This window comes from Xiphophorus maculatus, chromosome 15, assembly GCF_002775205.1.
Source record: "Xiphophorus maculatus strain JP 163 A chromosome 15, X_maculatus-5.0-male, whole genome shotgun sequence".
Taxonomy (NCBI): Eukaryota; Metazoa; Chordata; class Actinopteri; order Cyprinodontiformes; family Poeciliidae; genus Xiphophorus; species Xiphophorus maculatus.
This window is the reverse complement of record NC_036457.1, coordinates 6,619,530-6,636,114: the sequence shown is the minus strand read 5'-3', so window position 1 is coordinate 6,636,114 and position 16,585 is coordinate 6,619,530. Positions and strand designations below refer to the sequence as shown.

Here is a 16,585-nt window from a genome sequence, read left to right as displayed (position 1 = left end):
TGGGGCACTTGGGTAATTATCTGTATTCTACACTTTCTGCTATAAACACTCTACTGCCTCCAACACTTTGCAGGCACATAGCGAGCTCAGTAGAGCTTAACCCTCACAGTGACACAGATGTTCCACGCATAGCCTTACTGGATCAGGGCAGGCACTGTTTAAACCAACACCAGCTTGCGGTCATAGAGCCTTACCCTTGCCCTCAGAAATCTGTCACAATCTTATGAAAATGTTGTGTTTATTTATTCATTGTTCAACAACAATGAATTGATATACAGTGGCAGCGTAAGTTCTTCCTGACTGTGTATAAGACACTGTTTTTAGAGTTACAAACAACATATACTGTGACACCTAGTCAGTCATACTGGCGTGAATTTGTGCCACCGACTCAGTGGCTCGGAGGCCACTCTGTGAGGAAAAAGCCGTCACTCCACAAGAAATATATAAACACAGATTACAGTTTGCAAATGCACACATGGACAAATGGCTTAAATTTTGGAGACATCTCTGGTGGTCTGATGAAATTAAAGTTGAAATACTTGGCTATAATGAATGTTGGTGTACAATATATCTGCAAAAAATATTGTGTGAGGATCTTACTTCATGAGTGACTCATATACTGCACAACATACTGTAGATGGCATTGTGAGTAAAGAACATTACATGAAGGTTTTCTCTGGAAAACTCAAGGCATCAGCAGGGACAGTAAAGGTTGGACACAAATATGTCGTCCAAATGGATAATGGCCCAAATCATATAATGCCAAATTAATTACAAAGTGGCTTAGGGACAGAGTCAGTGTTTGGGAGTGATGATCACAATTGCCTGATCTCAGTCCAGGAAGACAGGCAACAAACCTCATTCATTACATCAGTGGGTCAAAGTTTGTACAATGCATTGTGGGAAACATGTGGAATGATACACAACATGTTTGACCCATGTCATATAGTCTAAAGCTCACCACCCCAAGTCTAAGGGCATGTATTTGAAAATCATTTTTGCAAAAAGAAAGATTTGTTGGTAATCCTTACTGAACGTAAACAGGAAGAGTTTGATCGAATTGAATATTAGCTGGTTAGAAAAAAATCTGATGTTTCTCTATATGCCGTTTCATCTCTCCTTCAGTTTCAAGTGTTTATACGATTGATTAAACGCGTGAAAAAGTGAATTTTTATCATCCAATTTTTATGCTGTGACAGGCTAAAAGCTACGAAAAATGCTATTAATTCACAAATAGTTCCCATAACGGTCATCATTGATGTCTATTTTTGTCATTTGTATGCTAACGGAGGAAGTGTGCACTGCATAAGATGTAGATAAAGAGCAATTCCCATTAACGTGCAAAGATTACACCATAGAATATAAGCAAGTGTTTATTTCTAATTGGAATAAACATGGACTTATTTTCAGGGGTGTAATCAATTCTCTATGTGTCCCAAGGAGCAAAAGTGGCCCCCACCTCTGCCAAAGAGGCCAGCCAGGGGCCGTGGTGGTATGATGAGGGAGCGCTCTCTTGACCTCCAGGACCGCCAGCGACAGGAAGCCCGCAGACGCCTCATGGCTGCCAAACGAGCAGCTTCTTTCAGACAAAACTCAGCCACGGAGAGGGCGGACAGCATTGAGATCTACATCCCAGAGGCCCAAACGCGGCTTTGAGGTCCACACAATCCTCCTTAGCTCCTGTAGTCCATCTCCATCTGACACCAGCAGGTCGCGGCACAACATCTGCCCTATGTCTCCTGTTTGCTGAATCTTTTTACATGCTGTCCTGGCTGTCCCTGAAAAGAAAATACACTAGGCAAAGATTTTAACAGAAAATGTTATCCCATTTTTTATCTACATAAATGACAACAGTGATGAATGATAAAATGCAGCCATCTTAAAGACACGGGAGTCTGATTTTTGACCACGTTTTTAAGTCCCGATAATCTGGAATAATGATACAGCAAACATTTTTTTTCAATTTTCATTTGATATTCTTCAGCTAAAAGTCACCCCGTACCAGCCAAACATAATAAATACAGAGGTTGTTAATGTCCACAAAATCTACCTTTGCCAACTGTATCTTAAAGATCACAGGGACATTTGCCAATGGCTGAGAACAAGCTAACATAAAGTAAAATAACAGCTGCCCGAATTAAATCAATTTTAAGACTTCTTTTGTCTTTTTTGGTCCACCTAAATTATTGCTGTTCCCGAACTGTGTCAAAGGACAAAAACACTTTTTTTTTCCATTCAGAGAAACAAAGCGCTACTTTCCCCTGGTGGCAACAATGGTCTGTGGCTGAAGCACCCGTTGTGTTTCCTCTATCACTCAAAGTTACCATGTTATTTCTTTGCAGTATAATTTTAAATTTCTTTGCTTTTTCCTTATTATTATTTTTTTAAATACGGTGAAAACCTGAAGAAGAGTTTGACTTTTTAAAATTAAGCGTTCAATTTGCCATGGTTGATGTGGCAAGTACTTCACATATTTTTCTTTGATCGTACTTTAATCAGTCGTACTGCAGCCATTAACCATTGTTGCTGGCTAGGATTAAAAAAAACAAAAAAAACCCCACTAAAGAATCCATCCAGAAATCCTTTCCATCCCTGCAATACCATTCAGTCTTAGGACTTTTTTAAAGACGTGTGAATTACTAGCTGCTGTCCACATTTCCACTGCAGAACAAATATGAATTATTAACAAAAAAAAAAAGATTTACACAGCCTGAAAAAGGTTATTTCAACCAATGCATTTTGCACCTTATAATATTCATGTTTGTATTTCCAAGGGAAATGTAGTTTATGACGCTCATGTGATATTGTTGCAGTTGAATTGCAAGAACAGAGATGAAAAATCTACTACAGAATTTCATATATAAATATATATATATATATATATATATATAAGTTGTAGAAATTGCACCTTGTTTCCTTTTTTAATGGCATTAATGCCACTTTTAAGTAAGCTTTTATGATTCTAACACTTTTAATTCTACTTATAGTATCTATCATAAGACCAATTTCAGAGTTTATGCTATACATTTACTATTTCCGGTAATAACAGGCATTGGTTGATATGACAGATCATCTGTCTGGTTATTCAGTAATATTTCTTAGCTGAGAGTTTCCATTCTGCACTGCATCTGACTTTCTGTTCTCGTTTGATCTGCTTGTGTAGTTCTAGGGAAAACAGGTGCAAATGACACTTTAACAATATTCAGTTACTATAATAAATGGTGCTGCTTTTTACTCTAAAACTGTTGTCCCTCACCCATTCCTACACACACACACACACACACACAAATAACAGTACTTTTTACACTGAGATTTATTAACATGTCTCCCCGATGGTTGAGTGTGACAATTTTGCAATGTTGTTACTTTCAGTGAATTAAATGAGGAGACAGTTGTTTTAGTTCAGATTGTTGCCCAGAATAAAGTAAAGGGAGTTTTACTGAGATGAATAACATTATTATTACTATTATTATTGAGCAGGAGGGAAAACAGGTTTGACATTCCAACAACTTTTAAAATAAAATTAAGGATACATCATGGTTCATGTTTTTATTTTTCCTCACACTTCCAGTTCATTCCCACTCATCTCCATTTGCCAGTCCAACCTCGGGTAATTAAAACAAATGCTGAGGTTGCCACCATGATCATGGTGGGTCAAAGTGTTTCCTGTTTTAATCTTAACACGTTCAGTGGTGGGGAGCAGTCTGCGTTCTCTGTATGAGGTGGTGAAAAGTTAAGAGGGATAATGACACTATTTAATTATAATTTCTACTGACAATGAGGCTCAGCATGAGCTGGACTATTTTCCTCCAGGATGAGTGCGCTAAATCTGAAACCTTTACCCTATGGCCTTACCAAAACACTAATGAATGTAGAGATGACATTGATGCAAAAAATGTCCCAGGAGATCGGGGATTGCGAAAATTTCAAATAAATACAACGGGATGACAGGGTGTTTTGATATCATTTGTTTGTCCATGCAAATTGTTGTATATTTAATTTCCAATATGAAATAGGGCAAACATATTATTTACTTTTTAATGAGTTGAATTTTGTTAGCTCATAAATGAGCAACTGGGTATTGAGCCTGAACTCACAAAAAAGTGTAGCATTTTCAGAACATAGAAAGTTTAGAACGAGTTCACAGAAAATGCTAAAACAAAGTAAATAGATTGAACTTTTTTCAGATATATCATTAACTTTGCTACAGTGCTTTACAGAAGTATGTACACCCCTTATACTCCTTGGATAGTATATTTTACACATATAAATCTGCAAATTGGCGCACATTTGTATTCAGCCCTTTTATTAAGATTTCCAATATAAGGTCTAGTTAAAACCTAAAGTCAACTAAAAATTGTTATTCATAAACAATCCTTCCACAGCTGCATTCATTTGATGGCAACTGGCTGAACTAAATCTATTTTGGGGTTTATTAGAGTAGATAGAAAATTACCTTGACATTTTTCGGGTGTTAATTTGTTTCAAAAGTGGAAAGCCACAAATCACTTTCCTTCTACTTTAAAACAATGTCTTGGTCTATCACATAAAATCCTAATAAAATACACAGTTACTGATCTGTATATACATTATAAATATGCTTATTACAAATATTTTTACATTATTTATTTCAGGTTGTGTTAACTACTTTAAAGGTCTAATTTAAGCAAAAAACAAACAAACAATATATTTTATAGATGTGTGCCCCCTATAGAATAAAGGGATCGCAGCATACATTTGCTCAATAAGTCCAGTGCATTATAGACGTACAATAAACTGTTAAGATGGTAAGGGCTTAGTCTTTACAGGTCGCTTTTTTTTTTCAACATTATTGTTCATATTATTTTGCTTAAAATGATTTATGTTGTGGCAGAGTGGTAGAGAGGGAAAAAAACATACAATGCCATTTTTCAATTATTTTGAGCATGATTTGAGATTGGTTGTGTTTCTTATGTTTGAATTAGACACTAAAACAATGTAATGTAAAATGCTTACAATTTATCACATTATGTTTTTAAAATTTGGTCAAGACCTTCAGTGAACACATTTGCTTCCCAAAAATGTGAGAACTTATGCAAAAGGTTTTTCAGATCATAGTGGCCACGCTTACTGTCATCGGAAGCTTTACTTCCTGTTTAGTCTTTCATCTTCATTTCTCCTTTGTTGTCTTTATCAACATCTCAACTCATCTTGTAGAAGGACGTATCTGCTGAAAACACCACAGTTGTTTTATCTCGATTGAGCGACGGTTGATGGGCTACTTTTACAATCTAACTGCTCTTCCACCTGACTGAAGTCAGACAAAGTCTACTTCCCACAGACTGCAAACTGTGACTCCATCATGTCTACTGCTGCTGATCTGGTGGCCTCTATCACCAGTGCAGGTTTTAAATTAAATTAAGATTAAACTGAGCTTCTCACAGCTTTAAATTCGTGTTTCTGTTTTACTTGCGTGACAGTTGGTATGAGTCAAATCTGTCATTATCTTTCCTCCTTTGGGACATTGTGTTCTGGTACTTTAAAAGAGGTGGGACTGAGATGCAAGAGCAAAGTGATAAGGATTATCTCGAAATACACTCACAACTTCATAGTGTTTTGAGTGAAAAATCATGTCACTTCAGCTGCTTTCACAGTTGGACTGAAATCCTGACACCAGGATGTTCTTAGAAGTTACAGGGACAGTGTTGGAAATGACTACGCATCTACAGTAATACATTGTAAGGGGTATAAGATACACAATTACAATATCAGAAATCACACAAAGTGTTTCTTGTAGTATCTTGCAGGGACGTTATAATATCATGGTGCCATTTTCGTACCATTATCTTTGAGTTGCTATAAATGTTTCCTGTGTTTTTCATCACTCTCCCAACCATTTTATATGGGGCTTAGAAGTTTGGCAACTATGTACATGACAAATCCTCAGGTGCCTTACAGTTTGATTCTCTTAGGACTGAGCAAATGATTTGGTTTGAGGTTTGTGAAAGAACTGCAAGACCTTTTAGAGTTTGTACCTTCATAAAGGGCTGGAAACTATATGCTTGGTTGGATCACAGAGTTAAAAGTGGAACAACATTTATATTTGCCTGTTTCAGTTGTCCTGATTTAGCACAATATAGTCTAGAAAAAAGACATCAAAGAAGAGAAATTGCTGACGTTTATTCTGGTCACAATTCAATGTATTTGGTTCAGACCTTAGTAAATGTGTTAGTATAATTTCAAATACTTTTTGATCCATATATAAAAAAACACTTTAAAAACTAATCAAAGGAAGGTAATTGTTTCAGATTATATTTTTTCATTCATAAGTGTCTTTACTATCACCTTCTGTTTGCCCATTTTGGAATCTCGGTGTATATTAGAGTTGGAGACTGGACCAGCTGAAAAAAGTGCAATAGTATTTTATTACAATGACAGACAGGCTGGCCTGGAGCTATTTACCTCATGGTTGAGTGTTTTAGCGAACGTTATTAGGAGCAGTTATAGGCTCCACGTGAACGCTTTTTCATGCCTGTGTACTATGCAGCAGTGCCTCTGCAGGGTGGCTGAGGTTGCAGGCCTCTGTGCAGATTGAACTTCATACAGGAGACCGCTAAAGGCACCATGTACATTGTGATAAATGCATCAGAAGGAAACACAACCAGAATGGGATACAGCTAATCTGCCAGTTGGTATTTAGTTTACACTGATATAAAATGTTTAACATTTAAATATCTAACAATGACGTTCAAGGACTCACAAGAATAGGTCCTTATAGAGTTGCTACCCATATTTTTTATCCATATCAAAAGCACCATATTTTAGATCATTTCACTGAAGTTAAACCTCACAGAAGTCTAGGTGCTGAAATAACCATCTTATTGTATTACATGTTGGTTTTATTTTATTTTATGTTCATATTTGACTAATTAGTAAACACCAAAACCATCCAGTGCACATAAACTTTAGATCAGCAGTGTAATGGCATATTCTCTACTACTCAGTAAAGTTTCCGCTCATGATTTTGAGGATTTTTGTAAACTCATTCAACTTTCATTATCTCCAACATTGTTGCTCTACAATTTTCTTGTTCTGTTTTCATAATTCACATGATGACATCAGAACTCGTTTCTGTCCAAGCATCAAGCAAATATGAACATTTACTGTGAGGCTCGTGTAAACCTCATCTCTATGTATGAGTGTTTCTGCCTTTCAAGCAATAACCCTCATTTAAGTGTTACAAATGTTTTTGTGTTGGTTTCTGAAGTCAAAGGAATATTTGATGATTCCTTAGCTGGTTAAAGAATAGTTTGTCACAATAGGTTGTATGCCTATTTCACTTTATTTGATCAGAAAAGACTTCTGTTAAACACATCTCCTGTGAACTTAGAAAAGTTACTGATTTGTTTAAAGGTTGTTGTTTTTTTTCAATTGCTAGCCTACCACAGAACAAATGCAATGATGTAAAACCAATACTTGGTATTCAACAATGTGGTAAAAGAGTATCGGTCGCCTAAACTCATCATCGGGATGAATGTCATATTATGTTTTAGCTTTTAGTGATTTAGTTACATACATCAATGCCTTTTAAACACAAGCGCTGGGTGCCTGAGTTTGAATTGGATATTTAATTTAATCCAGAAAGAATTATACATACTTAAGTCCTAATGTAGACACAAGTAACATAACACACAGCTGCTTTTTGGATAGATTTTCCATAGTAAGTTGCATAGAAACCAAATGTGTTTTGTAGTCATCGATCACATCATAATTCTAACTGGCAAAGTGATCAATCCATTTATTGCAAAATGTAGAGATTGCACAGATCAAGCTTTTAAACATGCCCCATAAATTTTAATCAAAGTCAAAGCTATTTCATAAGAACAATGTTATCCTGCTTAATCTACTATAATGTCTTGTTCAGTCAACTGTGTCTAAGTATCAACCATTTGGCTGTTAAGGTGAGGTAAGATTTAGGAATTTAAAACTAGTAATCTGCCTTATTAATTCCACCAACTTTTACAATGCTTAAGTACGACCGGTAGCAAAAACAGCTCCACAGCCCAATACTACCACCTCCATGCTGGGCAGTTGGCACAGTGTTCTTTGACTAGTGCTCCTGGCCAGCACTAGACAAAGTGTCTATTATGATATCAAACTAGCTTCATTATAGATCAGGGCAGGTGTTCCAGCATTTCCTAGTTTATGATACACTGTAGCCTGGTGGTTCTTGTGCTGTTCTTGAACATGCTTGCCAATCACTTTGCAACTGAACATTACAAATCGGGTCATATGATTGAAATTTGGAGACACATTAGTGTTCTGGCAGGACAGAGATCCGAAACACATATCAATTTAGTTGGGGAATAGATGGAGCAGATTAAATTAGGTCCCTGAAACGGTCTCAAAGCTATGACCTAAACCCTGCTGTAAAATTATGGACCATGTTTGAACGCCAGGTCCCCGGCAGGATAACAAATCCAGAAAAGTACTCAAATATTCTCATATTGTCTATGGGTACATGAAAACGGCTGTGGTCAAGGTGCAACATGTTAAAAGTTCCTTTGCTAAATAATGGTGCCAGTGCATGTATATATTTAAAACTGTTTAGTTCTGACTGTGAAGAATATAAACAAATCTACAATAAATTCAAACCTGTGCACCCAGTTCTTGTTTAACGTTACGTAATATTTTTTTGTATGGTGGAGAAAGGAACGACTCAAACACATCACTAAAAGCCACATCCACGATGACTGCATGTCAACTTTAGACCAAAGCTCTACAAGTAGGTTACTTTTTGAAAGGGCTAGCAATTTAGCCAGCTCCAAGTCCTTATGCTAAGCTAGGAGAGGTGCTAATTTAATATTTCCCGCACAAGACATAGTGGTGTCAAAGATCAACACTGAATTGACAAACTATTCTTTTCACCAGGCAGCATTAGGATTAATATCCACAAGTTTGTTTTGTGTAATTTATTTTATTATATTTGGGGTTTTTTGGTTGCAGCTTCAGTGCCCATCTGTGTAATGGGCCTGACTAAATGTACAAATCCAGTACTGACTCTGAGGGGCACTAATACTAGTCATATTATAACAGTTCTGCCAGAATTGCACATTATGTAATTTGGATATATTTTGTGTATAAATATGAAACTGCTAAAGAAAACATATTTTTCAGTGTTTTATGAAGAGATAGAACAGACACCGTTTTGTTTGACTTTGGTGGAGAAATGTGTTGTGGGTTATGGGTAGAAAAAAAACAACCTAAAATGACATCAAAACCATCAGATAGTATATACAGGTGTGTGGTTAGCTTAATTCTATTTTGAAATTGTTTAATATATCAATAATGAGGACAAACATTATGCCAAATAAGTATTTGTACAGAAATATACATATATAAATATATAATTTAGGCCTAATTTATTTAAAACTATTTTCTGCTCTTGACCCTGTTTTGGTTGTTTAATGTTTCTTTGTCAACATTTTATAATAGCATGCAGGATAGTAAATGATTGTATTAATTAGTGATTCATTGCTGGTCAGTATAACAGCAGTCTACAGATCAGTTTGTGTTTGCAAGATTACTTTAGGATGACTATTTCATTTCTAGATTTGTTCATCTAAAAATTAAATGTACATTTTCTTTTCTAAATGCAAGGTTTTGAAATTGTTCCAAGTTTTTATGATTTTTTTTTTTTTTGCTTTATGAATGTGACTTACTATATTTTGCCTCCTAAGTACTACCAATCATCTGTTGTAAATAATTATGCAAATTAAACTTTTTGAAGAAAACAACACTACTTGTCACTTTTTTTATAGCAGGGAGCAAACCAGAAGTTGGTCAGTGACGCAGCTGTTCCCCAAGATGTCATATGGGCATTTCAGCTACAGAAGTGGATGTTTCTTCTGAGAATATTTATCATACATAACATATAATTCTTATGAAAATTATTCAAGTTATTAGTATTTTTTTAGCATTACAAAGCACACAATTGCTAAACTCTACCAACTAGTGATAGCTGGCTTTTCAACATTTTTTACGCTATATAGCTTTTCCCACATAAGAGAAAAAGCTCTGTCCAGCTCATCTCGTACATTTTCTGTGTCACCCACGCGGCTTTTGACAAACTGTAAGCAAGACTTTTACGGATTTTTTTTTCTCTTGCCACTTTTTCTTAGATAACAGAATTGTTGAGGAAATGACTAAAGCTTGTCAAGTTGACAGACTCCTACAGAGTTACACGGGACCTCTTGTCTACTTCCGTTGCTGTTCCACTTCTTTCCTGTCATTTTAAGCAAAGAGACAGGTCTCAATAAGTATAAAAAAATAATGTAGTTTCATGTCTTATAACAGCAGCAGCTCAGAGTAAACCTGTAATTATGATGTGTTAGATATAATTAATGAATCTCAAAACCCACCTGCTGTAAAGGTCTTCTGGAGATTATGACATTTTATAATCAGAAGATGATACTGAGAAGCCATGAACCCAAAGGTTTTAGTTAAAGAACTGTTTTTTTTATTACAGCAAAGAAGCCAAACATTACAGACAAGAATAATTATGAACCATGAATATTAATGTCATACTTAGACTGGCCTCTCACCCAGACACCAGCTTCTTTCTCTCTTTTTTGGGGCAACAATTTCCTAAGAAAAAAAAAACTGTTCCTTTTTTGTTTTTTACTCAGTGTCCCCAAAGCCGAATAATTGAAGGTTTTTTTGTATTGTACATACTTTCCAAAAACACCAATAATATATATATTTTTTAAAAAAGTATGGATACGCATCTTTAGTTTTCTGCAACTTTGTTGGGTCAGATCAGAAATCTGTAGAAAACGAAAACTGAAGGCTGATGTTCACTTCTTCAGTGAAAACCACAGCATTTTTGAACACAAATGTTTATTCTTACATTTTCTTTTATCTACAATAGAACAAATGTTCTTAAATTGAACCCATCGTTACTTTCAGAAACAGGGTGGAACATCTGATCTTTTATTTACAATAAAGTTCAATCTGTTAAGTTTGTAAAGCCTCAAAAGAAGCATTTTCATGGATTAAACACAACAAATGCAGGCTCAAGGAACTGAAAACACTGATCATCCATAAGAACGCATTGAACAAAGCCCTGCTCGAGGTCAATGTCAAAAATGCTTGTTTCAGTTTGGAAATGTAAATGATTAGGCACAATAAATGTACATGTATTACAGCTCTCTGTGTTTCTTCAACTAAGCCTGTTGACATCACTCACTGTATGTTCAGCAATGATGTTAAACAGGACATAAGAATGAAGACAAACAGCTCATCTCAACTAAGAAGTTCAGTTTGCAGGCCATTATCCAAGAAAACTCAAATGCACCGATGTTCTACTGACCACAAACAGAAAAGTGAGCTTTTACACAAAAGAAAAACAAAAAAGTATCTTTACTTTAAAATCTTAAAAAGAAAACAAAAAACGATACTATTGGATTTCACCTAAATACTGAATACTACTCCTAAAGCTTTAATACACAGCTTTCATCAGGGATTCTTAAACTCTTCTTCATGGACTCAAACTAATCAGATGCGATATCTGGCATGATGATCCACAACAGGCTCAACAAATACTCCCATGATTCCATATGAAGACGACAAGTTTGTTCATCTCCATAAGCAGTTTAAGAAGCGCTGTTGGTGGAGTAAACATGGAATGAAAAATGATTGTTCTTACAAGCAATGCAATAAACAAACAATAAATACAAACAATGTGCTTCATCCGTATAGACATATTTACACAAAGTCTTTGGCTTATGAATAAACATCAGCTACAAAATAATAATATTCAAACAAAAAGTGTTGGCCACCAGTGCACAGAACAAATGACGCCTGGGGTCAGTTCACTTCCAAATCATTCCAGGCCCAAAACGAAAGCAAAACTATAAATCTGTGTGTTTTTGAAAATAGAGGAAACTGATTTCTTTTATAATTAAATTCTGCCTAAATGTGTTTTTTAATGAAGCTATGTTTGTGAACTGGATGAATTAAAAATGCATTGGGCCCAGCCCTAAAACAAACATAAATGTGATGGAAAAGTGGTCTATTTTACAATTTGGGATAGAAAAAGTACTTCAGCATTTATATTCAGTAGATTAGTACATGATACAACAAGAAGCAAAATGGAAAAAAATAAAACTTGTAAACTCGTATTAATACAAAGGTAATTGTCTTCATCTATATTCTGTTATCAAACAGTTTTGTGTAACTAATTTAAAATAGGAAAAAAATTGGTGAAAGATCATGGTGCTAAACCTCAGAATTCACTGTGATCTGACAATAACATGACAGTGCCCTAGAAAGAAACAAAAACATCCACAGAGTTTGACTGGGCTGTAACATTAGGTTTCTTGTTCTGGTACAAAATTACAGATCGCAAATATTCAGACATCACCATGATGAGATACTCAACACTGATGAAATACTCGGAAATCAGCGTGAAAATGGGAACATGGCATCACTTTAACTTGCAGTCCAACAAAATAAAAGTGGTTACAACTTTGCAAAGGAAGGGAGACATCTACAGTTCACACTGAATACTGCAGCTGTAACAACACAAAGCATCGAGTTCGTGGGGAAGGGGTTTGTGGTTGAGAGGCTTGACATTTAAATTGGGGCTCAAAAACATACAGGACCCCGCTGGCACTCAAAACGCTGTACCATAAGCATAAAGATTCAAAAGCATTAACATCTTCTGCTGCAGTCCTCGTCATCTCATTCTTATTTAAAAGTCTGAAGATTTCCTTTTGCCTCACAACACTGTACAGAGCGGACTTTGATTGCACCATTTGTCGAGCCAAAAAAATAAATTGATGCTACAGAACACGACAGAGGGGAATCAGGACCAAGCAAAGGCAGAAGATCAAATACAAGAACAGAACAGAATATCTTCACTTTCCTGTGAACTTCTCTGCTCTTCTTAAGACGACTCAATGAACTCGAGAGCCAGATCGTAGCAGAACCGATATTGTTCCTGTGGGAAAATGGAAACAAATATTCAATAAACTTATAGTGCATGGAAAGACAAGTTTAGAAAAACTCAGTAAAATAAAAAGTTTGTAGTTTATTAAAACCACAGGTAGCATCATCAAAGAGCACACACAGCAGGCTAGGAAAAGGAATATACCTCCAAGTTGTAGCAATTCATAAGAAGTAAAACAGAAGTGATCTAGTTACTGGATGTACCTCAGCTTAGGGTCTGAATCTTTACATAAACAGGTAAAAAACCATTTAAATCAACAAAAGCTCCTTTGGTTCAATGAAAGTAATTGAACAAGCAGAAATTAACAAAGTAATAAATTAAGGCTACATTTAATTCAGATGGTCATAGGTAGGTTAATCACATATTATTGGTGTGCATGTGTATGTGTGATTCTAATATAAGAGCAACTTACGGGAGTATCCACCATGTTGGGTTTGCTGTTTCTCAGAGTCTTCACAGCGTGGAATACATCAACCACGTTTTGTCTCTTTGCCATCTCACATACAATGCTACTGGCACAGAATACTCCGCTACGCCCACCGCCATTTCTACAAAATACAGAAAATATTACATTCTGACCTGACAGACTACACAAAATGTTTCAGGTGTTGTTTTGGATCCTTTCATAGGGCACTTATTATGGTGTCTGGCACAAATTGCTACTTGCTATAAAAAAAGACTTGTCCACCGAAGAATCGCTAAATCTGACTACTGTAAGCTTGAACCTGTCCTTTTAAAACTAAATGTAAAGATTTGATGTGCTGTTAACTTACAAGCAATGCACAATGGTTCTTCCTTCTCCCTCCTCTCCCTCCCGCTGCCACTGGTCGACCTGAAGTATCAATTTCAGGAAGGAGCGTTTGGATGCAGGAACGTCTCTGTGTCCGGCCCAACCGAGGTACTGGAACTGACGAACCATTAGGTAGCCTTCCTGTGGCTGGAATATTTTTAAAAAAAGACTGTCACACATAAGCAGATATTTGCTGGGGAATTTGGCAAAAGATATTGAGCCCAGTTAACATGAATCAAATCAGCATACTAACCCTGGTGAGGTTACAGACCCTGAAGAGTCTGCTAATGATGTCACAGTCCATCGAGCAAGACATACATTCAACCTGGACTGGACCATAACGCAGCATGCCCTCTTCTGGCCAGTACTGAGGACAACCCTATGTATGAACATAGATGTGAAAGAAAAAACAAAAAAACAATTAAAATTAAGAAATCTTTTGAGGACATAACTTATGAACACAATTTCCCTTCTCATGCTATATACTTTCTTGTCATTGGGGATTTTTTCTCTATTATTCTAACGTTGGTAGTGTGGTTGAACATGTATATTTGTAGTTTGTGGGGCATTTATTATAATCAAAAGTGCTTTACCTGAGCCAAGTCGATCTCATTCAGCATCACCAGACTGGTACAGCCATAGTCATAAACTAGTCGCCAAAAGTCTTTAACTGTGCTGGGCAAAGGATGCTGGGTAACGATGAATGCCGCAGGTTGCCGGTAACTCTGCAGGCCAGAGACAAAACTGATTATTTGAAATGTTTCTTTCACAGAAAAAGAAAACACACCATTATTAGACATCTGTCCCTGACATTTCTCTGTTATTCTCTCTTCCACACACAATACAAGCAGCACAGTGTGTGAGATGGAACAGAAGCATAATAAAAAGGGGAAATGTCTGGTCAGGTGATCATGCCGTGGGTTTAAACTGCCAGGGTCGGGAGCATGCAAACACATTTAGGCCAAATGTACTATTTACATTTAAAGGACTCAGTTAGCCTTATGTTCAGTTAGTTCAGCAGGTATACTTGAACAAAGATCACATCAGATAATGTAAAAATGCTAGCTACACTGACATGTAACTGACTATTGACTATTACTGTTACTGACATGATGAACTTACTGAACTGAAACTTAAATGAGCCCAACATTATTCTGGATGAGAATGAGCGATTACACATGGAACAGAAGCATGAATGACTTTGGTGGGTAATAAATCATGATAACGATGAGATTCTAGTGTCACAATGAAGTCTGTGAGTAAAACATGAAATCGGTCGCTGAACAACACTGAAGCCATGAAACAAATCCAGTATTGGAGATTTGAAGTCATATCCCATTACCTGGAACTCTTCTGACAGCTTGGTTAGAGAGAGGCCAGAGGTAAGTGACTAAATTTGAAATATAAACATCTGAATCTCATTAGTTTTACACTGGCTGCAGCATTTTGTCCTCCAGCAGCTTTGCTGGAGAGAAGCCACATTTCTATCAAAAAAACATGTTTGTATTTCAATTTATTAATAACAGAAACTACTGACATACCTACAACCCACCCCTTACTGTGGTTTTTGTGCCTCTGACCAATTGAAAACGATCAAATAAACTGATGTCATCCTTAAATTTCTGCAGAACCAAAATTTCTGTATTTTAGCTGATGGCCTATTTGAAACAGCCATGTCAACTGTTGCCAGAGCAATAAATTTTTTTTGTGGTGGCCAGAGAAGCTAGCGGTCGGTCTTTTTAGAACCTGGATTTGTCTCTAGCCTTCTGCTGCTAAAACCACAAACACAGCATCACACAAACAGGAAGGGGGAGTCTGTGTGTGTATATCTGTAGAAAATATATGCAAATGTTTCAGTTTTTTAATAAACTTTAGTTTTTAAAAGTCTGTATCATTTTCAACAGAAAAATTTGACTGCAGTTTGGGACAAAATAATACATTATTTAAAGATTTGTTGTTACTTTTCTTTATCATGTGTTAAAAGCAACACATCTCTTAAGTTTTTACACAACAATGTCTTATGAAAAGACCACACCATGTCCCAAACTACTCCTGCTACATTAGTTGAAAATAACACAACCTTCCTATACAATATGTGCATTAGATAAGGCTTCGACTTACATCCATCAAAGCAGCATTGATGTAATTGCTGCTTTCTCCATCTATTGTGATGAGAAAGGGCAGGCATCTATCAGGAGGAAGGCCATCCATAAAGCGGTTCTTATCTTGGTTTCTAGGCAACAGTGCAATGCTGCAGTCTTCTGGCTGAGGCTGTGGAGTCACTGAGTTTAATGTCTGGCAACAAAGAAAAAAGGATGAATTTAAAATTAGTACACATCCTTAAGAAGCAGGTACATTCAAGTATAAGCATTGCGGAGAATGAACTGTTTATAAAGAATTTTTTTTTTTTTTTTGTTGAGCTTCTGACTGTTAAATGTGCTCTGGACAAACAAGTCGGACCCAGTTTTCAATGTTTGTTGTTAGTAAACAACCTGAAATGGGAAGAACTAAATAATCTAAGCATGTGAACACAAACAAGTGTATAGTCGCTTTCAAGAGCATTCATATATTTTAAACTTTTATCATTTCATAACATTAGGTGACAATTTGTCATCAATGTGAACAAATTGCTTTGCTTTACTTGTTCAGATTTGGAACTTGGAAGTTACTACTTTCCCAGCAAGACATTTGAAAAAATAAGATTATCAGAGGAAAATGTCATTATTAAGGATACTTTAAGAAGCAGAACTATAAACACAACAGTAAATGCTTACATGGGTTATTAAAATCAATCAGGCTATACA

At 36.1% G+C, this 16,585-nt stretch overlaps 2 protein-coding genes across 21 annotated transcripts in view; one reads left to right on the top strand and one right to left on the bottom strand.

Moving 5' to 3' along the window:
- Positions 1 to 9,763, top strand: part of LOC102224710 (disks large-associated protein 2-like) — a 102,308-nt gene extending 92,545 nt beyond the window's left edge. For all 6 annotated transcript variants that reach the window (XM_023347556.1, XM_023347555.1, XM_023347554.1 and 3 more), the window contains one exon: positions 1,441 to 9,763. In XM_023347556.1, coding sequence (XP_023203324.1) covers positions 1,441 to 1,656 — 216 coding nt within the window. In that variant the 3' untranslated portion in view covers positions 1,657 to 9,763. The remainder of the gene's footprint in view (positions 1 to 1,440) is intronic.
- A 712-nt stretch (positions 9,764 to 10,475) lies between these two features.
- Positions 10,476 to 16,585, bottom strand: part of ptprk (protein tyrosine phosphatase, receptor type K) — a 106,646-nt gene continuing 100,536 nt past the window's right edge. For 8 of the 15 annotated variants that reach the window (XM_023347504.1, XM_023347509.1, XM_023347510.1 and 5 more), the window contains 7 exons: positions 15,903 to 16,076; positions 15,124 to 15,141; positions 14,375 to 14,506; positions 14,035 to 14,160; positions 13,765 to 13,928; positions 13,404 to 13,539; positions 10,476 to 12,982 (listed from right to left, as the gene is read on the bottom strand). In XM_023347504.1, coding sequence (XP_023203272.1) covers positions 12,929 to 12,982; positions 13,404 to 13,539; positions 13,765 to 13,928; positions 14,035 to 14,160; positions 14,375 to 14,506; positions 15,124 to 15,141; positions 15,903 to 16,076 — 804 coding nt within the window. In that variant the 3' untranslated portion in view covers positions 10,476 to 12,928. The remainder of the gene's footprint in view (positions 12,983 to 13,403; positions 13,540 to 13,764; positions 13,929 to 14,034; positions 14,161 to 14,374; positions 14,507 to 15,123; positions 15,142 to 15,902; positions 16,077 to 16,585) is intronic. The other 7 variants (XM_023347505.1, XM_023347511.1, XM_023347515.1 and 4 more) reach the window with 1 other exon arrangement.